This window comes from Saimiri boliviensis, chromosome 16 (assembly GCF_048565385.1).
Source record: "Saimiri boliviensis isolate mSaiBol1 chromosome 16, mSaiBol1.pri, whole genome shotgun sequence".
Taxonomy (NCBI): Eukaryota; Metazoa; Chordata; class Mammalia; order Primates; family Cebidae; genus Saimiri; species Saimiri boliviensis.
In genome coordinates this window covers 77,884,589-77,911,032 of record NC_133464.1, presented here as the reverse complement: position 1 = coordinate 77,911,032, position 26,444 = coordinate 77,884,589, and the positions used below count along the sequence as shown (strand labels likewise).

The 26,444-nt window shown below is 42.1% G+C and overlaps 1 protein-coding gene and 1 long non-coding RNA gene across 5 annotated transcripts in view; one reads left to right on the top strand and one right to left on the bottom strand.

The window, feature by feature from the left end:
- Window positions 1-12,446, top strand: part of TEX26 (testis expressed 26) — a 41,654-nt gene extending 29,208 nt beyond the window's left edge. For all 4 annotated transcript variants that reach the window (XM_039473425.2, XM_039473424.2, XM_003919706.4 and 1 more), the window contains 3 exons: window positions 2,389-2,565; window positions 5,325-5,486; window positions 11,717-12,446. In XM_039473425.2, the coding sequence (XP_039329359.1) occupies window positions 2,389-2,565; window positions 5,325-5,486; window positions 11,717-11,778 (401 nt within the window). In that variant the 3' untranslated portion in view covers window positions 11,779-12,446. The remainder of the gene's footprint in view (window positions 1-2,388; window positions 2,566-5,324; window positions 5,487-11,716) is intronic.
- On the bottom strand, window positions 10,029-15,590 carry LOC141581670 (uncharacterized). The gene is made up of 3 exons (XR_012514452.1): window positions 15,322-15,590; window positions 11,679-11,758; window positions 10,029-10,213 (listed from the first exon to the last, which is right to left on the bottom strand). It is a non-coding gene; the product is annotated as an uncharacterized LOC141581670 (long non-coding RNA).
- Between the last annotated feature and the right edge of the window lie 10,854 nt (window positions 15,591-26,444).

The following is a 26,444-nucleotide window of genomic DNA, read 5'->3' as shown; positions in this document are numbered from 1 at the left end:
TGCATGCCCCAGCCTTCTGCAAGTCAGACCATGCTTCACAAACACACTACACGCTTTCTGTTTCCTTGTTGACCCGTTGTCAAAGCTCTTAACTCTGACTGCCTTTTAGTCCTTGTCTTCCTCCTCTTCCTCCATCACAGCCCCTCATTCTCTCTCTGGGCTCCTGGAACACCTTATTCAAAACTTTGAGTCAGTAATTCTTAAGCACATGGGTGGTTTGTTTTCACAGCATAAAGGCCTGGGGCCTCATTTCTAGAGGTTCTCAGTGTCTGGGACGAGGGTAAGCAGATGTATTCTGAGAGACGCTTCCCAGGTGATTCTGATGTCATATTTCCATGTGAGATCCATAGTTCCAAATGTTATGGTTGCAAGACTTACCACACACCCTACCTGTTTGTTCTGTAGATATCTTTAGAATCACACTAATTGTCTTAAGGGAGAACAGTGACTTAATTATGTAAAACCTTGTCATATCGCACAGAACTGACATAGGAACTGAAAGCATTTACTATTGAATGGTAGCTCTAGGGAAGCAAGTATTTCCATGGAAATTTGTTTTTGTTTATAAAGCTCTCGGTAAATAATAAAAGCCAAGCGTCTTAGTCTGTTTTGTGCAGCTTTGACAGAATGTGTGAGACTGGGTCATCTATGATGAAATACGTTTATTCGATTCATGGTTCTGGAGGCTGGGAAGCCAGGCGCATAGTGCTGGCACCTTGCAAGAGCCTTCTTGCACCATCTTCCCATGGTGGAAAATGGAAGGACAAGAGCGTGAAAGTGAGAGAAAGGAAGCCAAACTCACCCTTTCATCAGGAGCCCGCTCTTGAAATGACTAGCCCACTCCCACAATAACAGCATTAATCCACTCATAAGGGCAGAGTGCCCATGACCCAAACACCTCCCCGTAGCCCCACCTCCCAACATTGTTTCAATAGGGATTAAGTTTGCTTTTGCGGGGACACGTTCGAATCATAGCACTAAGTTATAGATGGAAGTTACAGGAACAGTGCCAGATGGTTTTCCAAAATATCTTAAGGGGTGCCCTGATTTTGAGCCCCACAAACTCCTCCTCTCTATAATCTGCCTTCTGTGTCTGCCGTTTATGAGGTCATTACGAGGACTACTGAATACCCATGTCCTTTCTTCCTGAGTTTTCTAAAGTAAGAGGCAACCTGTGCTGGAGCCTTCTCCTCCTCTAATGGTGTAGACAGAAATCATTTTTTAAAAATTGATATAAAAATGCTCTCAGATGCCAGTAGATGCAATTATATATCCTTTGATATAAAATATATACCAGTAGGTACCACTATAAATGGTTTGGTATACAATGTGTATTAGGATTTATTTTGAAAAGATCTGTTGGAAAACTAATCTGGAAGAGAATTGAGTTCAGTGTCGATTGTAATTTGCACTGTTTGATCATTGCTCATAAAACCCATGTTTTTGACATCTTTGTCCTTCTGAATAAAGATGGTGTTATATGATATGCCTCTGAACGAAGGTTTTGTAGCAAGAATCAGGAATAAACTCATTCTAAGTGAGATGGATTGTGATTCTTGCCTCTGTAAATCTGATAATGTTTGTAACACTGGCTTCAGTGCTTCATAGATATTTAATAAATATGTTTTAGCAGAGCTATTTCAAAGAAATAATAGTGGTGCTATCCACTAATGCCAGCAATGTTACCTAACCCTCCATCAGTAAGGGATAAGTTGCCAGCTTTTTTATTTTTTTTTGTTTTTTAAAATGTTTTCCCAGGTAATAGGGATGATATACACCACCCCATCTAGGGCTGCGAGGTTAAGTAAATAAAACTATGGGACACCCAGTTAAATTTGAATAATGATATGCAGTAGATAGAAAGTATTTACTCTAAAAAAAATCATTATTTATCTGAAATTCAAATTTCACTGGGCATCTCATAAAAGGCAACCTTGGCCCTATCCAAAATCTCTTTGATACCCCTCTCTGCCCCGGGAACTAGACAGACCCAGTGGAGTGATCAGTGCCTTCTGTGCCCACTGGGCAGACTTGTGACTTAAAAATATATTCACTAGAAACTACTTCTGATCATTTGAGCATATACGTCCTGTGACTGAGAAAGAAAACTATTTCTTCATCGAAGTGTTCATTCATGTGACTGATAAAGAAAATTATTTCTTCATCGAAGTGTTCATTCATTTGAGCACATACCTCCTGTGACTGATAAAATTATTTCTTCATTGAGGTGTTCATATAGAGCACATTGACCGGACCTCTAAATACAACAAGAGTGTGTTTTTCGTGTGCTAAATTGGAAGCTCCTGCCAGAGGCAAGGTGGGATGTGGAGCTACTTAGAAATCACTCACAAGGAGTAAGTATTGCCTTCTATTTCCACCCCACCCCAGCTCAGAAGATTAAGAAAAGTTCTCGCCTGTCTCTGGAATGGAAAAAGTTCCTTCCCCAACCTCCAGACACTGAATTCCGAAGGAATTACCAAATTCCAGCTAAAATTCCCGAGCTTCAGGATTTCAGTTTCAAATACGGATGCTATGCAAGCTTGCCCGTTGCTTCTCGGGGTGTAGGTGAGTACAGCTGCAGCTTCTAGAACACCCTCATAGATCCCAAACCCTGGCTCCAGGACTTCTCAATGCAGAGGGCACTGATAGCCCATTTGGTAATAGTCATGGAGAAAGCCAGGGATCCTCGCATAACATCAGAACCTGGGTGCTGCTGCTCCCAACCTGGAACCCAGGGAGCCAGCAGATTTCAGAAGACAACTGACTGCTTAGGCCATGAAATGAGTGTGACCCCTGCTGGGAAGGGGCAGTGGTGAGGATTAGGGGATACTTCCTCCTTATAGAAGGAGAGGAAGGACGCAGTTGCTGTAAAGTGACAGAAAGAGGTGAGGCAGGAAACCAGTTTAGTCTCAGTCTCCTACTGAAGTGTATCCACACGTGCATCCCTCGAGTTTCTTAAAATTCCATGACTAAGCCACCTCCAGGCTACTAATTAAGCAGAAAACTTGGTGTCAGTCTGAAACGTGATTCATTCCTGGCATGGAGTTGAGAACAAGCGGTACTTGAGACAATAATCAAAGAATTGACGCTTAGCACCTTGGGTTAGAAGGTAGCCTAGAAATGAACTCGTCCAGAGCCTCATGTTGTATGCGAATCTTCCTGACTCCATCCTTGCCAAGGGGCGACACTGCCCCTGCATATCCACTTCAGGGTAGCCCCATCCCCTTCGCAGTCTGTTTAGAAGCTGGAGCAGCTTTAATATTCCTGCTGAACTTCTAGCCACTGGTTCTGCTTCTTCCCATGGATGTTCCTTATTATAAATCTGTTATTCGATGAAAACCTTGTCATATGCCATCTAAGTCTTTTCCAGTTAAAGTATTTCCAGGCCCTACAAACACTCTTCTCACGGTATAATATCAAATCCTCTCACCAATCGGGTCCCTCTATTTGGCCAATAATGCTTTAAAGGGGACACCTGGAGCTGGAAGGTATTCTTAAGGTTTAAAAATTGGGGCTGGGTGCAGTGGCTCACATCTGTAATCCCAGCACTGTGGAAGTCAGAAACAGGCAGATTAAGAGGTCAAAAGATCGAGACTATCCTGGCTAACATGGTGAAACCCCATCTCTACTAAAAATACAAAAAATTAGCTGGGCATGGTGGCACACGCATGTAGTCCCAGCTACTCGGGAGACTGAGGCAGGAGAATTGCTTGAATCTGGGAGGCGGAGGTTGCAATAAGCTGAAATTACACCACTGCACTCCAGCCTGGGTGACAGAGAGAGACTGTCCCAAAAAAAGGAAAAAGAAAAAAAGATTGAGTAAGTTGTGAAAATTTGGTTTTTGCATCATGATTTTATTAGCTTTTTCATGATCATTTCTTGAATATCAGAACTCACATTAAATGAGCAGTATTCATAATCAAATGTAAGTGATTTGGGTATTGCCTGCACCTCATACCCCCATTAGTCCAAATGGACAATGAGTGATGACTATAAACACCATCATTATTCCAAAATGCTCAACTGAAGATGCCTGGGTCCCTGGAAGGAGGTCCCTTACTGTGCCATTCGAAATGTGCACAGGAGATGTTCTGAAAGAAAAAGAAACTTCTATGAGGACCTTTGGTTATTAAGCAGACAGTGAACATCACCATCGTAGACACCAATGGCAAACTTCCTCTTTACCCTCTGAAGGTTTGCTGAAAAGTCAAATGAAAAAAGGCAGATTAAGAGGAGAAAAGGCATACAAATTAACACGCGTGGAAGTCAAGCAAAATATAAGAACTCACAGAAATGACGGGAGGGTTGATGCTTTTATACCATCTTGAGGTTACAGAAAGAGCTGGCTAAACAGGTTATGGGGTGGAGGGGAGAAGAGGAGGCCTGGCTAGCAAAGGTGGTCTTGTTCCGTGGTAACAGCCACCAGAGAGAATGATGGTAAAGGTTTTAGACCAATAAAGTCCGATCTTAGTTAATGTTTCTTAGATCCAGACAAGGAAAGACCTTAGAAAGCTGGGCTGCATCAATGCAGATTCCCTGTGGATGCAGGTCACCCCACTCTCAAAGACAACTTTGCAGGGCTAATGCAGTTGGCAGGACTTTTCAACAGACATCTCAAAGTATACCATAGAAGTATATTTTGGGGTGAAATATTTCAGTTTCCTTCACCATCATAACACACTGACCTGCGTAAGAGTCAAGTTCAGGGAAAAGGTCTCTTCTGAAAGTGATGGTCAAAATCACCCTTCTGGTCATTGTCTCCCATCACTGCCACTTTCAGCAGCAACAGGCTGGAAGTCCCCGCACCTCTGTGTAGCTCTAGCACTGGAAGAATTGATTAAATACAGAGCCTTAGTGTCTAGCACCATGAAGGACGCTGCCTGAGCTCAAAGCTGGGATCAGGGCCGTCGGGGTCATTTTCTTTCTTTGCTTTTTTTTTTTTTTTTTTTTTTTTTTTTTTTAAGACAGTCTTACTCTGTCACCCAGGCTGGAGTGCAGTGGCATGATTTTAGCTCACTGCAACCTCTGCCTCCCGGGTTCAAGTGATTCTTCTGCATCAACCTCCCGAGTAGCTGGGACTAAAGGCGCGCACCACTACACCTGACTATTTTTTTATTTTTAGTAGAGATGGGGTTTCACCATATTGGCCAGGCTGATCTCAAACTCCTGACCTTGTGAATTGCCTGCCTCGGCCTCCCAAAGTGTTGGGATTATAGACATGAGCCACTGCGCCCGGCCTCAGGGTTATTTTTAAACAATAAGGGCAAGACTGCTGTGCTTGGGTACCAGCCCCTGAGCCTCTCCTCTCCTGTGTATTTCCACAGTGCCCTCTGTGCTGCACAGCTACCTGAGGAACCAAGAGCTTATGAAGAAGCAGACCACATACCAACGCGACTACGATGGAACCTACCTGGATTTCTTAATGCTTTTAAACTCATTTACTTCCTCTCAAGTCAAAAAGTACCTTCAGAGTGTTTCCTACAAAGGTAAGATGAGGTCTTATTCCACGCACTTACAAATCAAAATACATTGCTTTTGCCAAATAGAAACTGTTCCAACTTGTAGCCACTGGAGTTGAATGCCCACGAAAAGGGAAAGCATCGCCTCAAAAATAAAACGTCTCAGTGTTGTGCAAACCTCAATCCGCTGAAAAGATATTTTCCTTTAAGGAGACCCCAGTGACTATATCCCCACTTATTAAAAGAGAGACCTACAGCTTTTCACTCATTTCTGATCTCATTTTGCCTGTGGTTGAATTGCTCCAGGATGACACTTATTTTTCTTAGAGCTAATTGATTTCTCCTCTGGGTGTTTGTATAATCACATTATTTTGCTGTGTTTTGTCTAATCTTTATTTTCTGTTTGCTGGTACATTTTTGTGACAGGCTTTTTAAGGTACAAGAGAATCTCTATATCATTCTCTGAAAGAGAGCAAATGCCACTGATGTGGCTTCACTCCACGTGACAAAGACTTATCCTAGTTTGTCGCCAAGTGACTGGAATTGATTTGGGAGCATCTTAGGGGCAACTGGTCAGTTTAACTGAGAGTGTGTAAAATGTCAACTCAGAGACTAAGAGAGCTTGAGGAAAAGAAACAGAGCTTTTCTTGCAGCTGTCTTTCAGCATTCTACGTGAGGGATCACCCCCCAACCACCACCACCAATTCCTCCTAATTTGTGAGCACATCACCTAATGCAGATATCAAACTTTATATAAAATATATTCATATGCCAACTAAACTAATGTATCACATACATTATAGAGCATACAAACTGTTATAGAAGGAAGTAAAAATCAAATAGCAATAGGAGTCTACTGCCTATTTCTGTACCCAAGTGATCGTTTTCTGTACCCCATATTGTGCTCTAGGCTATTCGGGGGCTGCTAACTTACTATGTGCCCTATAATGAGCTTGGGACTTCCACCAGCCCTGTGGGATCCCTCCGAGGGCTCTCTGTCTCTTGTCTGACTCTCCTGGGTCCCCAGGTGCTGTCCCCAGCCACAATCAGAAGAGCTTGCACCTCTGAAATCCTCACTGAAACCCTCTTTTTTTGGGGATCTCCTGCCCCAAGAAAAACTAAAACCCTGCTGTTGGCAAGGCTGACAGGGAGTGGGGTGTGTGTGTGTGTGTGTGTGTGTGTGTGTGTGTAGAAACAAAGTATTTGCCACCCTTACACATTGAGGGCTGAGAACCTAAAGACCCTTCTAAGACCTTGAATGCTGGGTTTCAGAGAGGTACAAGAAGCAGGTGTTTGCCTTCTATTGAGGCAGGAGTGTGCATTTTCTGTTGAGAGAAAGGAACAGGGAGGGAGTATGATGCCTCCCTGCTCTCCACAGATGGCTCTGGGCCAGTCTGACCCTTCAGAAGGAAGCCAAGAGGCTCCTGGGGGTCCACTGGCTCAGACTCCCCAGAGCACCCAGCCAGAGCTCCGCAGCAAGCTCAAGCCTGCCTGCCTGTTCTCATTCTCAATTTTGCATATAAAAGCATCCTCTGTAATCTCAGCACTTTGGGAGGCCGAGGCGGGTGGATCACAAGGTCAAGAGATCGAGACCATCCCGGTCAACATGGTGAAACCCCGTCTCTACTAAAAATACAAAAAATTAGCTGGGCATGGTGGCGTGTGCCTGTAATCCCAGCTACTCAGGAGGCTGAGGCAGGAGAATTGCCTGAACCCAGGAGGCGGAGGTTGCGGTGAGCCGAGATCGCGCCATTGCACTCCAGCCTGGGTAACAAGAGCGAAACTCCATCTCAAAAAAAAAAAAAAAAAAAAAAAAAAAAAAAAAAAGCATCCTCTGCATTTTACAAGGAGCTCTTTTTACCTTTAGGATCCACATTTGTCGGACCCTGTAGAAAGAGGATTTTTGTCTTTCCTAAGCAGATGCTCCCATCTGCCCAGGGACTTGCACTGCAGATGCAGCTATCACTTCTCTGCCCCCACAGAAACCACGGTGGCTGCAGGCAGCTCTGTCTCTTACTGTGTGTCAGGCGCAATCCAAGCCTTAGTGGCGCCCCCTAAGGTGAACTAGGAACTCCTAGAAGTGCTCTGGCAGCCTTGGATCTAGGTTCTCCAAGATACTGGGGTGAGCTGATCTTTCAGGTAAAACACTCTGTCCACCTGACAGGACTTTCTTCCCTAGACAGGTGAGGCATGACTTGTTAGCTCACAAGGTAACTTAGAATAAGCTAGGGTTTTGTTTCTTCTTAGCTCTTCTGCTTTCCCGGTTGCCTCAGGGCAGCACCAGGGGCCAGTGCCTGAAGGCTCATGACCCAGACCTTTGCTCTTTGGTGCCTCCTTGGGCTGATGTGGGATCCGCTTCCCGTGGGTTTTCACTTCTCTTTCCAAGCTCTGCTGTAGAATGGCCCACGCATCACTGCCAACCCTGTTAGAAGCTGACAAACAAATGGAAGGCTCCCCTTGAATTCTTGTGCCCAAAACCTCTTGTCATTTTCTAGTGTCAGAGATGGCACTAATGCTTTTCAGCGGGTGAACATTGCAGCAGAGCTTTTGTGGCTGAGCACATATGTCGATGTGTTAGGCAGAATTATTATCAACTCGGCTTAAATTATTTTACTGGATTATCTTTCATAGGTTGTAGGACCTGTTAGAATAGGAGCCTAGAACAGGTACATTTTAGAGAGGGAGAGAGGAAGAGAAGGAGAGACGGAGAGAGGGAGAGAGAGAGAGAGAGAGAAGGGACCAGGCTTGTTCTTATGGACCAAGTTGGGTGGGAGGCGGGGGTGGGGGAGAGAGCTGGTGTGTGTGGTGGGGGGTGAAACACAGTAAAGAGAAAACTCCAATATAACAAAAAATAAAGCTGTGAAGGCATAAAGGAGAGAGAGCTGAAGGCAAACGTTTTGTTTTCACTAACTCTGTGTGTCACCACGATTTGGTATTCAGTTTATTTATAACTTGAGGAGGTTGAACTAGTTATCTTTAGTGGCTATTCTACTTTCAGAATTTTTTAAATCTCTGAGTCTGCCTCAGACCACGCAAAAGCTTACTCATTGGGCAACTGTTTCCTATTTGTAAAGACTGTGTCGTCAGTACACTTTTCCCCAGTTGAAAGGTAAAATGATCTGAAACCCAGTTTTCTGTGAATTTATTCAGTTATGGCTCCCGCCCTGTCTCTTCCTCCAACTGAACCTCCCACAAATGGCCATGTAAAAGGTATTTCTTCATAGCCTGTGTTTCAATACTAAGAATCAATTTATTTACTCAATAAATGCTCAGTTGATACAAAGATAAATAAGGAATCCTTCTTCCCAGGGAACTCATTATCGGTATAGAAGATAGACACATAGGTAAAATATCACCAATTCTGTAATCAGAGTAATCTTTGAGTACGTGGAAGCCTGTGAGGGGAACTCCCAACCCTGTGGGTGGACAGGAGATGAGGAAAGGCTGCCTGGAGGAGGGGTCTTTTAAGTCTTAAAGATGGATCTGCATGACAAAGAGAAGCAGGAGCATTCCTGGCAGAAGCAACAGCATATACAAAATCACAAGGAAATGAATTTGCATTTATATGTAATAAAGATGGGCAGCATTTGACTTACAATTGGTAGCCTTTCTGAACAGCTAAGTTGACATTAAATTTTACAGACTCTCATCCTTTTGTACGAATTCATGCAAACCTTGATTAACAGTGTATGTATATCTCTGGTATGAGAAGAAAGGATTTTTTTTTCTTATTTTAATAAGAAAAAATAATATTGGTAAAATTGGTAATAGAAACAATGCTTCAAATAAGAAAGACTGACGATCGCAAATATCAATGAGAGGAAGCAGTCAGAACCCCACACAGCACTGGTGGGAATATTAAAGAATGAAGAGTAAAATTATTTTGGTGTGTGTGTGTGTGTGTGTGTGTGTGTGTGTGTGTGTGTTTTGACAGAATCTCCCTCTGTAGCCCAGGCTGGAGTTCAGTGGCATGATCTCAGCTCACTGCGACCTCTGCCTTGAGGGTTCAAGAAATTCTCATGCCTCAGCTTCCCAAGCAGCTGGGATTACAGGTGTGCACCACCACGTCCAGCTAATTTTATTTTTTAGTAGACATAAGGTTTTTCCATGTTGGTCAGGCTGGTCTTGAACACCTGGCCTCAAGTGATCTACCTGCTTTGGCCATCCAGAGTGCTGGGATTACAGGCATGCTCCACTGTGCCTGGCTATCAAAGAATACAATCGCTTTGGAAACAGGTCTGGCAGCTTCTCCTAAAGTTAAACATATACCTACTCCATGACCCAGAAATTCCACTTCTGGATATTTGCCCAAGAGAATGGAAACCATATGTCCACAAAAGGACATGTACAAGAATGTTTATAATCACTTTATTCTTAATAGCCTCAAACTGGATGCAACCCAAATCTCTATCAGTAGGAAAATGGATAAACAAACTGTGATATATTCACATAATGAAATACCACTCAACAATAAAAAGAAATGAGTTATTGATATATACAACAAAATGTATGAACCCCAAAAACCTGCTGAATGAAAGAAGCAGACACAAAAGAATACCTTCTGTATGATTTCATTTATTTGAAGATCTACAACAGGGAAAACTCATCTGTGATGAAAGAAACCAGAACAGTGGCTGTCTTGGAGTAGGGAGTGTTGATTGGGAAGGAGCATGAAGGGTCTTCTGGGATGGGAGAAATGATCTCTATCATCCTGTGGTCATAGGTTACAGTAATGCATATGTCTCTTCATCAAACTGTACACAAAAGATTAGTGAATTTCACTTTATGAAAAGTGTAACCAACTAAAAAAATACTGGAGACAAGGTATGGAACAGGATAGGGATGCTTCAGAATTAAACATGAAATCACAAAAACAAATAAATGAAGACATAATCGAAGAGAAAACAGGAACAAACACACTCACACATGCACATACACACATTCACACACACATGTGCAGCGACACACACATGTCTGCACATGCAGACATCTCTGATCTATGGACCTCCACTGGCATTTGGGACATTGAGCGGGATAACATGAACATTGAATATGAACATAGCATCACTTGTATGTTCACTCCCTTTTGGATTTGGATGCACAGGTGATACCTGCTGGGAGTGAACAAGTTTTACAGCTTCACTCTGTACGATTAAAAATATGTATGATTAGGGGCTGGGCACGGTGGCTCCTGCCTGTAATCCCAGCACTTTGGGAGGCCTAAGCAAGCAGATCACTTAAGGTCAGGAGTCTGGGATTATACTAAAAATACAAAAATTAGTTGGGCATGGTGGTGCATGCCTATAATCCCAGCTACTCAAGAGGCTGAGGCAGAATAGTTTGAATCTGGGAAGCAGAGGTTGCAGTGAGCCGAGAACGCACCACTGCACTCCAGCCTGGGCAACAGAGTGAGAATCCATCTAAAATATATATATATATGTGTGTGTGTGTGTGTGTGTGTGTGTGTGTGTGTGTGTGTATTATGTATATATATTATGCGTATATATATTATATGTGTGTGTACATATATATGTATGTATGTATGTATATATGTATGTACATATATGACAACGAATAGGGAATCACAGATGTTCAGAACCAGACAAGACTCCTTTATGTTACAGATCAGGAAATGGAGGCCAGGGAGGGGAGTTGAAGGGCTTTCCCAAGGTCTTGACCTTCTCAGGGTCAACATTTACCATTCAAGGACAGCAAAGCTTACCAATGTCAGTGGGTACAAAAACAGTCCTGGTTTCTATGAAATTTGGAACAATAATCTCTATTGTTTATCATCACTGTTTATTACTATGGACCCCGGAATAGAAGGCTAAGATGACCATTTATTGTTTTTGATGGGCCGGGCGCTGTCTGGGTGCTTCACACACAGTGTCCCTAATCTATTCCATCGTCTGTGCCAAGTAAGTACTGCTGCCTGTATTCAAAGATGAGGAACTGAGGCTAAATCATTTGCTAACACTTGCCAATACACAACTGAAACTTAAGCCTCTTTCATTCTAAAATCTGTGTCTTCCAGTAAGTTTGCTAATCCCTTGAATATTAAGTTTACTCTTCTTAATCAATAATTATACAACTGTGCCTGTTTAGGTATTAAATATACTAGCCTGTGATTATTTTGGTCTCTTATCAAATTTGTGTATTTAGTAATACTGTCAAATATTTTCTTCCTAGAGTTTCTCAATTTAGCATTTAAATACTTACACGGAAATTTTCATCCTGTTTCTCTTCATCCTTTTCAGATAGACAAATTCTTGATCGCTTTATTTGTACTCACTGTGACACTAACAAAAAGGAGAAATGAAAAGGGAAAATAGTTCAAATGAAGAAAATCTGAAAATCAACGGAAGCACGAGAACCTTCCTAGTCATTTTCTCAATTATCAACAAAAAATCAGATGCAAATAGCTCCAAATATGATGTGACAGTCATGAGTCTGTGTATTTTGCTTTGCTTTATTTTTAAATAATAAAATTATTTAAGGCTACAAATTTTCCCCCAAACATAGCTTTAGCTGTATCCAATAGGTTTTGATATAATGTTTTTTTTCTTTTCCCTTTTGGATACTTAATTTGTGGTTTCAATTTTGATTTCTCCTGTGAACTGGCAATTATGTGGAAAAGAATTTTAAATTTCCCAATAATTAGAGACGTAAAAAATCATTTTATTGCATATCTCTTCTTTGAACGAAGGAAAGTTTAAAAATCTGCTTTCGGGAAATTGAAGTTTTATTTAATGCCATTAATCAAGTATATGAATAATTTGTGTGTTACATGAATATAAGAGAAAATTACAGTTTATTGCATTTTTGAAATCCCTTATATCTTTAACTGTATACTTGGACTGTTCAATTCCGAAAGAATATTGCAACCTCCCACAATAAATATATTTTTATCAATTTCCCTTGTATTTCTGGGGCATTTTGCTTTATACATATGGTTGCTATATTTTGTATTCTATTAGGGTTTATCACTTATACAGAGCTTCTTCATCGATTAACATTGTCCGTTATATATCATTCATCTTCAGCAGTTAATGCTTTTTGGCTTTAAATTGCATTTTAATTGATATTAATGTTGCTATTGGTGCTGATTTGGTTTTGGTTTTACCTTTGCATTTGCTCAGTGTGTCCTTGTCTTCATTTCCAATCTGTCTTTGTAACTTTGTTTCAGTATGTTTCTAGAAATAAATTATGCCTGGCTTTTATTTCATGACTAACATGACACTGCTTGTCTTCAGAGAATTTAACCAGTACAGAGCAACTGTGATGCTTCACATACTGGGTCTTGTTTTCTGTATCATTTTTGCTTGCTATTTGCTGTTCTTTCTTTCTAGTTTTACTTTTCCTAATTTTCTTCATTTTCCCCTCTAAGTTTGGTTTTGGAAATATACTGTTTTTCATGATACTAGCAGTTTTTATCACACATGGTCATTACAACATTGGGGTTTCTCCCTCGGTATATAAAATATAATCTCTATGCTCCCAGGACCTTTTACTTCCCCGCTCCTCCCACGGCTGCTGACTGCGAAGTACCCTTTATTTCCTCATTCCACATTGTACTTTTCACTACATCCTTTGCTCGTGCTCTTGTGCATGCATGTGTGTGCATACACACACACACACACACACACACACACACACACACACACACACACACACAGAGCCACCAGCAGGGCTCATGTGGAGAAGGAGCTCACCCTCTAGGTTTCCCACAGCAGCAAGATTTTGTTGCTGTTCTTACTCGGATTTGTTTTTTCCTTTTTTGAGCCCTGGTTTGGACCTATCCTATATCCTGCTTCCATTTTATACCAAGGCAATCATATCCCAACCATCCCTGCTTTAGACAGGGGTAGTTTTCGACTTAATCAGTTGAGCATCTCCCCACCCCAATGTCCTTTGCAGATCTGGGCCAATACTTGAGCATCAAGCTGCTTTATGCCTTTCTTAGAGTGCTTGGAAATATCGCAGTGGCCATGCAGGAGCTTTACATGGACTCTCTCTTAGTTTACTGTGTGCAGTGTGGGACTTCCTGACTGTCTGCACAGCATTCATTCCAAAGCAGGGCCCTGAGCCAAATACTAATACATGAGTAGCCCCTTTGGTCCACAAATATTTATTGAGCACCTACTATGTGCCAGGCAGGGCTTTAGGGGTTGGGGATAATGCACTAGTGAAAGACAGTAATGGAGCTACCAAGAGGCTCCTGCTTGAGCTGAAACTTCAAGAGGAGAAGGAACCAGCCACATGGAGTGATGAGGCAAGACTTTTCCAGGCTTAGAGAACAAGGCAAGGGCCCTAAGACAGGAACAATTTTGGTGTTCTAGGAACTGGAAGAAGGTGGAGTGGTTGTCACATACATAGTAAGTTGGCCGGGGACAGAGAAAAGTCATGCAGAAAGAGATCAAGGAGGCAAGACTCGGATCATGGTGTGAGTGCCATTGTATTTCTGACAGCGTAGACTCTTGTAGTCTACGTAACTTTATTTCACAACAATCAATACAATTCTATTGATTCAAGTTGTGTATCACCCATGAACTTTGTTTTTATGCGATTTGTCTTACTCAAATTTTGGTAGCAAAGTTTTGTGTAAGACTTAAGTTTTTAGCTACTGCAGACATGTCTGTGCATGCATCTTAAGTTTTTGGCCTATCTCTACACCTTGGGAGTCCCAAATGGGATCCCTGATCTCCCAAATAATTTTTTAAAAATTCACGCACATTGAGGTTCACTCTTTGTGCTATAAAGTTCTATGGGTTATGACAAAAGCATAGTGCCATGTATCCACCATTACAGTATCACACAGGATAGTTTCACTGCCCAAAAAATTCTCCATGCACCACCTGTTCAATTCTCTCCTCAAACCCTGATTACTTCTTTGGAGATCATTTTGGTATTCTGGGGGTAGGGCAGGCAAGAAAAGCCAGCATCACCCACCTTGCCCTGGGGCAGCCTATGGATGAGTATTGCTGTCTGTCTGGACACAAAAAGTCATCTTACCTACAGGGTTCTAGAACTTGTCAGTGACATCATTCTAGAGCAAGACGTTCTACTTGTAAATACACTACTGAGATGTAATCTTCGACAGACTTTTACTTTAGGGACGGAGGTAAGGGGAATTATTGGCCCCAATCCTTCATCTCTCCTTTGGCAGTCCTTCCCACTAAAGATGCAATGTATTTCCCCCACCCTTGAATGTGAGAATGGCCATGTGGCTTTCTTTGCCTAATGGGTTTTGTTAGAAGAAATAAACCTGGGCTGCTCACTGTCCCAGGAGAAAAACGATTCACCCCAGCTGACCTGCCTTCGTGACTCACAAACTGTGAGTGAGAAATAAATGCTCTTTGCTGCATGCCAGAGACTAATGTAGCAATAGCTGACCGGTACAGGCACAGCATTTATTTATGGGACCCTCAAAATAAGAAAAGTCTTTGTAGAGTCAGTTCTTTCTCAAAAATATTAAATTCTATCACCATCAACAAATGGTGTTTAAAAAGCAATTGCATGGTAAACGAAGAGTGTGGCTGAGGCTCTCCTGTATCTTAAAACCTGCCGAACGGCAAGGGTGTTTTAAACATCAAACACTTGAAAGGTTCTCATGAGGCCAGTAGCCACTGCTTATTAATGTGCTGGAAGCTGTGAGTGCTTTAATCTGGTTCCTTCTCAGAGAAGACTGGCAAACCCAGATCAGTCACGGACCTGGCATGAGTTAATTATGTGGCAGTAGAATTTCAATTATTTTATTTGTAAGATAGTTTTTCAACGGGTAATAGTCCCGCAATTTTTTTTTAATCTTGTGATATCCCCCAATGGTTCTTTAACTCTCTTTTTAGCCTCCTGAAAAACTTACCCTTGTTAGGGGAGCTCTGGAGTGTTGATTTTTTTCTGGCTAGAAACCTCTGTGGCTACAGCACCTTTGCCCGAATTCTTGTCCTGCGTCCAGGAATAATGAGGTCCACAAGTGAAGGGTGAAGAAGAGTTTAATGGTTTCGTGTTAGAACCATCTCAGAGGCGTAGGTAGCTTCTCTCTGCTGGCAGGTCGTCTCCGCAGCTCTCAGCGGAGAGGCTACTCCTCTGCAGCTGGTCTTCTGGTCCCATGATCTCCCTGCCCTCTTTGTCCTCTGGAGGTCCTCTGCCCTGCTCTGGCTGAGCCCAGGGCTTTTATGGACCTCAGAAAGGAGGAAATGCATGCCAATTGGCCAATGAGCAGCCATGAGTGGGCCTGGAAGAGGCACATGAGTTTCCACTCCAGTCCATGGGACTGGCAGCCCAGCCCCTATTCTTCAGGCTCTCCGTGGCCCGAGGGTGGGGCCTTCCTGGGGACCCACTTCCTTCCACCCAGTACTCTGTCAGCCCCCACCCCTCTGAGAGATTGAAGCGGGTGCTGGGAGCAGAGAGAAGCCAAGTAGTGGGAGCAGACACCCCTGAGGCTGCAGGGACAGGGGTCCTTCCTGGGACCCGAGGGTGTAGGCTGCAGAGATGCCCAGGTCCTGTGCTTGGGAGGGCAGCACAGCTGCAGCCGGGAGCTCCCACCCCCTCAACTCGGAAGAGGCAGGGCTCCCACTTGTCCTCGGCTCCCCTTCCTGCAGTGAGGCAGCTGTAGCTGCACCTGGGAAGGCAGATCCTGCCTGTTCCCGGTTCTCCCAGGAGCACGGGGAGTCTCAGATCCACAGCCGCAGTTTGGGCAGCTGTAGCCTCACCCAGCAGCGTGGGGCTCCTTCCTGCTCCCTAGAGCAGGAGGCCTGGGTCTGCGGCTGCGGTTTGGGTGGCTGTAGCGGCATGGGGAACTCCTGTCCCAGCTCAGAAAGGGCAGGGCTCCCACTGGCTCCAGGGAGGGCGCAGCCCCAGCTGTGCTTCCCCGCGGCGGCCAGCATGATGGCAGTAACCACTGCCATCACCCTTGCACGCACCCTATTCAAAATCAAAGTATATATCGTGGATTTCTATGCTTTCTAGAAGTATCTATTCTTTGTTTCGAACATTTTACAGTTATGTAAATGTGTTTAAAATTGTTCCACTTCGGTTAAAAATGCTTTTGTGAATAAGTAAAAAACATCCCTTTGGAATAAAGACTGCAATCATTTGTAAGAAAGTCAGAAATAGAACGCAGGTTACAGGAAGCTGTTTTCATTACGGGTTAGAACTCTCCTTCCCGCACAGGCGGGGTATGAGGCTGGAGCAGTGCTTATCAGCCTTGGCTGCCCAATCGAATGACCTGGAGAGATTTTTCAAATCCTGATGCCCAGGCCACTTTCCAGACCCATTACAGCAGAACTTCCGGTGACGGGTCAGAGGTGCTAAAGCTCCCTAGGTGATTCCCATGCACAGCAAAGAGTGAGAACCTCTGAACTCCAGGGGGATCTAACTGGTAAATTGCACTTGCGAAGGTTAAGTTGGTAGTTTACTCAAGATCTAAGCAGGAAGCAGAATCCACCCCCATTTTTTTCAGATGATGGGGCTTAAGTAAAGGGACTACTTACTGGGGACATAAACATGGGGTAAGGCTCCCAGAGACTTGGGAGAGAGGGAAGCTGTTACCACCACTCCCTGTGAGAGCCTGGGCTGTGGGGGAGCTGCTGTCCCCTGGAAGGGGCAGAGCCATTTTGAGGGACACGACACAGGAAACAAGCAGGGAAAAACTCCTCCAGCCTTGCTTCTCCTTCTCTCTCATGTAATCTGTTCTCCGGGTGATGGCTCTTACTGACAAGCCCAGTGGATACTTACCAGCAAGATACCGACGGAGATGCAGTCCAAAGGGTTAACCTCCTGAGACACCAGCCAGGCCAGAAAAGGTGGTTAAAGGGAATTTGGAAGCCAAATAAGATATAACCAACACAACTGTCCAGGCTTGCTGAATGAAAACCACAAGCAGAGGGTATGGCTGACTACTGAATAAATTTTTGAATTAGTTTTTTAAAAAGTTTTACAAAATAGGGAAATTATTCATTTAAAGAATTGTCTTAATAAAAAAGATATAGCGTAGACATGTCATGAAATTGGGACCCTTCCAGAAAATTCAAGGCATATGACTATGACAATTTAAATTTTATCCTTCATTTAACATTTATTTGAAAACATTTTTAAAGTCTTTCATAGCAGACACCCTGCTGTACTAGATAGAGAAATGAAAGACGCAATAATCTATTCTTCTATTCTTAAAGATCTAAGAGTCTAGCAAAAAATACAGACAGGCTGGCAAATGTAATGAAATTCACAATTTTGCCAGCCCAGAGCAGCCTGCCTCCCTTTGGGGGATACTCTCCCACCCAAATCCAGCCATGTAGTTCTGATGTCAGCTGAAGGCTCTCTGTGCCCCGCCAGGGCTAGGTACCATCTGAGTTTGCTACCTTTCCTCTCTGGCCATGGTCGGGGTTTGGCGCAGGATTGTCTTCCATGGGGACTGGGCAGAGCATTCTTTCGTCGGTTGCTGTGAGGCTGTAAGAAGATGCATCCAGAGCTGCCTGTGGTCCTCCTCCCAGCCCCACAACGGCAACCAGCCCCAGAGAATGGAGACCCGAGAGAGGATGTATGAGGAAGGGAAGAATCCCAATGAGATTGGAGTGTCCATCCTTAAAATCATCTCCACCCCTGCCACATGAACAATTCATTTCTTGATATGACTGCAGCTGGATTGAGCTGGATTTCTGCCACTTAAAATCAACAGGATTCTGACAAACACAGAGGAAATCTCATAACATTCTAAAAGAGCCATGTACGGAATGCTACGGGATTTCTAAGAGCTTGCCTAACCTGGCCTAAAGGGTCAGGAGAGGGTTTCTGGAACAAGGTAAAGGCCCAGGTTTTTACTGGATGTACAGGCACTGTAATTAGGCTATTTTCAAAAACAAGAGTCTCAAACTGAAATGCCTACAGGGGTGCGTAGATAAGAAGACAAGATACTTTTCTCTTTCTATACTCTCCTCTACTCTCATGCAACACAGAACACTTCTGTGACCACATGTGGAGCGGGCCCCACTGAATAGTCCTCCTAGCTCACGGTTCAACTCAATTGCGACAGTAACTGGAGTTAGTGTAGACCCGGTAGGATGAGGACTCATGAAACCATGTTTGCAAAAATATAACAGTGAGAAAGTTGTAACAGTAAAAGTTATCGGACTTCACCAACTCCTTGTGTCTAACCGTCTAGCTGCCCTTGTTCGTTCCTGAGCATAGGCTGAGTTAACTTCGAGAGGAACTTAATATATGGTTTAACTTTCTCAAAACAAGCCCCTTCTTACCTGGGGACTTGCCTGCCTCTGCAGGGCTAACAAATTCGCCACAAGAAATGCAACTTTCTCAGTTGCTCCTGCAGATAATATCACTACCATAGAGCTTAAGAGTTGAGATATCTTTTCAGGTTTTGGGATTTCTGATGACTGATGGGTCTACCCAGACTCACCATCTGGTCCTGTGGCCCCCACCCAGGAAGTGACTCATCACATGGGGACACAGCATCAATTCCTTATGATTTCATCTTCAACCCAACCAATTAGCACTCCCCACTTTCTGGTCCCCTACCCACCAAACTATCCTTGAAAAAGCCTAGTCTCAGAATTTTTGGATAGGCTAATCTGCGTAATAAGAAACCTCTAGGCTCCCGTTTAGCTGGTTCTGTGAGAACTGAACTCTTTCTCTATTGCAATTTCCTTGTCTTGACAAGTTGGGTCTATGTAGGCAGTGGGCAAAATGAACCCACTGGGTGATTCCACTCAGTGCCACAAGACAGCAGAAAGTAGTAAGTCCCCAGGCTACTCACAACTTCTGCCTGACTTGGCTACAAATTGAAAGCTCCCACTAAGTGCCTTCTTGAGTTTGATCATTTGCTAGAAGAGCTCATAAAACTCAGAGAGCCACTTCACTCACCTACGCCAGCTTATTATAAAGGCCATTACAAAGGATGCAAATGAAGAGCCAGTTGAAGAACTGCATAGGGCACAGTATGTGGGAAAGGGCAAGGAGCTACCATGCCTTCTGCAGGCCCACCACCCTCTAGGCATCTTCAACGTTCAGCAACCTGAAAGCTCTCCAAAGTAGATCCTTTTGAGTTTTATGACAACCTCATTACATATGCGTAATTGATTACATCATTGGCCAATGGTGATTAATTCAAACTTCAGTTCTGCTCCCTGATTGGGGGGTGGGGCTGAAAGTTTCAACTCTCTCATCAGGATTGGTTTCCCTGGCAACCAGCCTGCATGTGAAGTCTATCCTGAGGCCCCCTCCTTCCCTGGCAGTCATCTCAGACATCTCACTCACATACAAAAACGCACATCACTTATCACTTTAAAGCATTCTTGGAGTTGTGTGCCAGGAAACTGGACAAAGACCAACACAGGTATTTCTTATTGCAAGCCACAGAGTCACAGGGGGCCTGGCAGGTAACCTAAATAAGGGAAGAGGCCCAGGAATGAGACGATAGGGAGAGTGACTGGCGAAATGAAGGATGCCTGCTCTGTTTAAAAGGGCTGCTGAGTTATTGTAACAGAAATAAATTAATTAATATATTAAATTAAAATTTAAAAAAAAAAAAACCCTTTACTCCATTTTTGTTTAAGGAGCCTTTACCCATTCCTGCTCATAGGCTGGGATAATTTTAGAGCACTAATATGCAAAAACAACAATACTGTAGTTTTAAAAACAGTTTAGGATTAAAGCAGACATATTTAAACATGTTTTGTTGAACATTTATAGGAGCATTGAGACCTGACCAAGGACAAAGACATTCCCAACCTCCCCAGACCCTTGCTGGCGCCCAGTTGCCTGTGGTTACTGGCTACCTCTTGATCTCAGTTCCCTCCTCTATCCCCTCCCCTTAACGTGAAAAGTACCTACGGTTTGTACTGACTTAAGGTGGCACTTTGGGACAATAGTCCAGCATCTTCTCAGTTTTCTGGCTCTCCAATAAGCCCGCTCTTCCTCCCACCAATTTTTGCCCCTTGTGTTTGGCGTTTGAGTGGCGAGCTGCGGGACGTGGGTTTGGTTGCATTATCTCTGGCTAATTGTTGCCGTTAGAATGTATTCGTCATACAGAATTTCAGGAAAGCAAAAAAATATGTTTTCTAAATGTGTTTACAATTTTTATTGTCACTCTTTCTGGTGTATAGTGTTATAGATTCTGACAAATGCATAGAGCACTGTATCTACCACCCCAGTCGTGACATGGGAAAGTAAAATCCCCTCTACAATCCCTCTGGCTGTTCCCCTGTACACAGCCCCACCTCCCTGGCCACTGGCAATGACAGGTCTGGTTTTCGTCACTATCATTTTGCTTTTTCTAGAATGTTATAATACAATAGGTAAGCTTCTGTATCTTCTTTGATTTAGCAAAACGAATTTAATTTTTTTGTTGAGTAATCTGTAATAATTTGTTGCTTTTTATGGCTGAGTATAGAGGTTTCAGTTTATTTATCTGTTCACTGGTTGAAGAACATCTGGGTTGTCTCCAAGTTTTGACCATTGTGTATAAAGCTGCTATAAGCATTCGTGTTTCTTTCTTTTTTTTTTCTTTTTTTTTTTTCTTGAAACACAGTCTTGCTCTGTCACCCAGGCTAGAGTACAGTGGTGTCATTTTGGCTCAGTGCAACCTCCACCTCCCAGGTTCAAGCGATTCTCCTGCCTCAGCCTCCCAAGTAACTGGGATTACAGGCACCCACCACCACGCCCAGTTAATTTATTTGTATTTTTAGGAGAGACGAGGTTTCACCATGTTGGTGAGGCTGGTCTAAAACTCCTGACATCAGGTGATCCACCTGCCTCAGTCTCCTGAAATGCTGAGATTACAGGCTTGAGCCACCACACCCAGCTCAAGCAAAAGATCTGAATAAACACTTCCCCTAAATATATATACAGCTGGTAAAAAAGCACATGAAAAGTTTCTCAACATCATTTTCATGTGAATACAACTTTTTTACCTGGGAGTAGGATTGCTGTGTCATGTGCATGTTTAACTTTATAAGAAATTGCCAAACCATTTTCAGAATGACAATATCAGTTTGCATTTCACCAGCAACATTTGAGAGTTCAGTTGCTCCACATCTGTTATTAGCAATTGGAACAGTTAATTTTTACATTCTGTCAACCTGAAATAATCTATAGGATCAAAATCCAGTTTAAGAGTGTTTATGTAAGTGCAAAGCTGAGAATGACCATCTTGAAAACACAGACTCCAAAGGAATGGGGTCAGTGCTCTGTAACTGAAGAGTTAAGGTCTTACCTGTATAGGCAGAAAACAAGGAAATGTAACAGGATTACAGCATTTTCCATACAATCCTGTTTTATGTGTTACAGAAATTTGATTAGGTATGGCTTGTTTTCTTTCTTTTTTTTTTTTTTTTTTTTTTAAGAAGAGGAAGAAAGAGAAAGAGGAAGAGGGAGAGAGGATGGGGGTATTGCTTTATTGCCCAGGCTAGAATGCAGTCTAAATATGGGTATGTCTATAATTGTCCTTAATAATGGAGACATGGAAGAAAATGAGGGAAGAGAATAACAAACAAGGAGCCAACCAAGATTTCATTTAAACTTCTAAACTGATATGATGTGGTACTGATAAGAGTGTATATTTTGTGTATTTAAAGTGGAGAGTTCTATAAATGTTAATTACATTTACTTGTTCCAGATCTGAGTTCAAGACCTGAATATCGTTGTTAATTTTCTGTCTCATTGATCTGTCTAATATTAATGTTGAAGTCTCCCACTATTATTATGTGGGAGTCTAAGTCTCTTTATAAGTCCTGTATGTCTAGGTATTCCTGTATTGGGTGCGTATATATTTAGGATCTTTAGCTCTTCTTGTTGTTGCATTGATCCTTTTATCATTATATAATGTCCTTCTTTGCTTCTTTTGATCTTTGTTGCTTAATTGTAACTTCTGCTTTTTATTTATTTATTTTAGCTCTCTGTTTGGTTGGTAAATCTTTCTCCATCCCTTGTTTAAAGTCTTTGTGTATCCTTGAATGTGAGATGGATCTGGATGCAGCATACTGATGGGTTTTGTTTTTTTATTCAAATTGCCTGTCTTTGGATTGGGGGATTTAGTCAATTTAAATTTAGAATTAATAATAATATATGTGAGTTTAATACTGTCTTTAGCTGGCTATTTTGTCCATTAGTTGATGTAAATTCTTCATTATATTGATGCTCTTTTTGATAATTTTTTTAGAAAGGCTGATACTGTTTGTTCCTTTCATATGTGTAGTGGTTCTTTCAGAAGCTCTTGCAAAACAGGCCTGGTGGTGATGAAATCTCTGAGTGCTTGCTTATTCACAAAAAACTTTATTTTTCCTTCACATGTGAAGCTTAGCTTGGCTGGATGTGAAATTCTGGGTTGAAAATTCTTTTCTTTAAGGATGTTGAATATTGGCCCCCACTCTTTTCTGGCTTGTAGGGTTTCTGCTGAGAGATCTGCTGTAAGTCTGATAGGCTTCCCTTTGTGGGTAACTTGACCTTTCTCTCTGGCTGCCCTTAGTATTTTCTCCTTCATTTCAACCCTGGTGAATCTGACGATTATGTGCCTTGGAGTTGCTCTTCTTGAGGAATATCTCTGTGGTGTTCTCTGTATTACCTGGAGTTGAATATTATCCTGCCTTATTAGGCTGGGAAAATTTTCCTGAATAATGTCCTAAAGCGTATTTTCCAGCTTGGATTCATTCTCTTCGTCACATTCAGGTACACCTATCAAGCGTAGATTAGGTCTTTTCACATAGTCCCATATTTCTTGGAGACTTTGCTCATTCCTTTTTATCCTTTTTTCTCTCGTCTTGTCTTCTTGTTTTATTTCATTGAGTTGATCTTCGACCTCTGATATCCTTTCTTCTGCTTGATCAATTCGGCTGTTAAAACTTGTACATACTTCACGTAGTTCTCGTATTGTGTTTTTCAGCTCCATCAATTCACTTATTTTCCTCTCTAAATTTTGTATTCTTGTTGACATTTCGTCAAACCTTTTTTCAAAGTTCTTAATTTCTTTAGATTGTGTTATAACAAGTTCTTTTAATTCACAGAAGTTTCTCATTATCCACGTTTTGAAGCCTGCTTCTGTAATTGGAACCCACTCGTTCTCCATCAAGCCTTGTTCCGTTGCTGATGAGGAACTGGGATCCCCTGCTGAGGGAGAGGCGTTCTGATCTTGGGTATTCTCAGCCTTTTTTGACTGTTTTCTTCCCTTCGTTGTAGATTTATCCATTTGTGGTCTTTATAATTACCGTCTTTGTAATTGGGTTTCTGAGTGGACGTCCAACTTACTGATTCTCAGCGCCGAAATCTGAGCAACCCACTGCACCGACTAAATCAGCGGCGTTAAGATTGATGGTGCTTTTCCGACTCTGCACCGAGAACCGACGCTCCGAGGCGCCGGCAAAACCGCCTCGCCGGTCACAAGAGTCGCGCTGGCGACCCGTGGGGCTCCTCCGCTGGGAATCTCCTGGTGCGCGAGCAACAAGAATTCATGTGAAGGTGAGGCGTCCTCTCCTTCTTAGCGCTTTCAGTGGGAGCTACAATCCCGAGCTGCTAGTGATCAGCCATCTTGGATCTCTCTCCGGCTTGTTTTCTTTTCCTTTCTCAAAGAGTATATTTAACATTCCATCTTAGACAATGTGATGTATTTGTGTAAGAGAAGAAAAAGAAAAGTTAATCTATAACAAAGATCAATGGTTAAGTGGGAAGAGCTTCTTCTCTGATGCCCTTTACAACATTTTACAAATCAATGTAGGTAAAGAAAAGGCTAATCTATAATCAGAGAAACAAAGGTTATGGCTGTCTAAGCTACAGCTGCCTGTTATATGACTCATGTCCCATAATCACTTTTTTTAAGGCCCCAAATAAAGTTCCAAAAGCTTTAATTTTGAATTACTTATTTTCACATTTCTGTTCTATATATCATGGTTTTACTTTGCATTTCCCTAATGAAAACCATGTCGCGAAATTTTTCATGTGCTTATTTACCAGCTGTATATATATTTAGGGGAAGTGTTTATTCAGATCTTTTGCCCATTAAAAAACATGGATTGTTTGTATTCTTATTGTTGAATTTGGTGATAATATACATACATATTTGAATACAAGTTATTGGACAGAAATATGACTGGTAATTATTTTCTCCAAATCTGTGACTTTTCTATTTATTATCAACAGTGTCTTTCATCAAGTAAAAGCTGAGCCAGTGTCACAAAGATTGATCAGGTGAAGGATATTTCTTTTCTCCTCCTAGTTTGCTGAGTTTTGTTTAATCAGGAATGGATGTTGAATACTGTCAAATGCTTTTTTTGAACCTGCTAAGATGATCATGTGGTTTTTCGTCTTTAATCCGTTAATATGAGGGTTCATTGGTTGATTTTTTAATGTTGAGCCAACCTTGCATTTCTTGGAAAAATCCTTTTGGTGGAAGAACTGCTTAAGGCCAAAAGCACTGGGATTACAGGCATGAGTCATCATGCCCAGTTCTTCATAGATATGATCCGAACTGTTCTTGCTATCCACTTCTTCTTTAATGAGCTTGGTAGTTTGTTTCTTCCAAGGAATTTGCCCAGTTTATCTAAATTATCAAACTTATAAACATAAAATTGTTCATAGCATCCCCTTCTTCTCAGTGTACATGGGTATCACAGTCATGGTGCCGCTTTGATTTCTAATACAGGTAATGTTTGTCTTCTCTCTTTTTTTTCTCGGTCAGCCTAGCTAGAGTTTTATCTATTTTGTTTATCTTTTCAAAGCACCAACTATTGGTTTTATAGATTTTTTTCTATTGTTTTTTGTATTTTAATATTCTTAGCCTCTTTATATATATATTTTTTATTACATTTTAGGTTTGGGGGTACATGTGAAGAACATGCAAGATTGTTGCATAGGTACACACATGGCAGTGTGGTTTGCTGCCTTCCTCCCCATCACCTATACCTGGCATTTCTCCCCATGTTATCCCTCCCCAACTCCCCACCCCCTGCTGTCCCTCCCCTAGTTCCCCCCCACCGCACAGCCCCCAGTGTGTGATGCTCCCCTCCCTGTGTCCATGTGTTCTCATTGTTCAACACCCACCTATGAGTGAGAACACGCAGTGTTTGATTTTCTGTTCTTGTGTCAGTTTGCTGAGAATAATGGTTTCCAGATTCATCCACGTCTCTACAAAGGACACGAACTCGTCATTTTTTATAGCTGCCTAGTATTCCATGGTGTATATGTGCCATATGTTCCCTGTCCAGTCTATCATTGATGGACATTTGGGTTGGTTCCAAGTCTTTGCTATTGTAAACAGTGCTGCAATGAACAATATTCTTAACTTCTGTACTTATCTTTATTATTTCTTTATTTCTTCTTGCTTAGGGTCTAGATTCGCCCCCTCCTTCCTGGTTTTCTAATCTAAAAGCTTAGGTGACTGACTTTGAGAATTTTTGTTTTTCCTACTACTTAATGCTATTGTCCAATATATTTCCCCATATGCACTGCTTTAGCTACATTCAATGAATTTTGCTTTATTTGTATTTTTATTTTAATTCAAATTAATGTGTTTTAAACATTTTCTTTGAGATTTACTCTTTGACCTATGGGCTACTTAGAAATTAAATTTCCAAATATTTGGGATCCTCCCAGACATATTTCTATTATTGAAGCCTAGTTTAATTCTGTTGTGGTCTGAAGACATACTTTGTATGATTTCTATTCATTTAAATTTGTTAAGGTTTGTTTGATGGCCCAGATTATATTCTACCTTGATGAATGGTCCATGTGCACTTGTGAAAAATATGTATGTGCTTTTCAGTATTCTTTTTTTTTAAGATTTTATTTTATTTTATTTCATATATTTTTTTTTTTATTGCACTTTAGGTTCTGGGCTACATGTGCAGATCATGCAGGATTGCTGCATAGGTACATATGTGGCAATGCGGTTTGCCGCATCCATCACTCCGTCACCTACATCTGGCATTTCTCCCCATGTTATCCCTCCCCAGCCTCACTACCCTCCACTGTCCCTCCCCTAGTCCC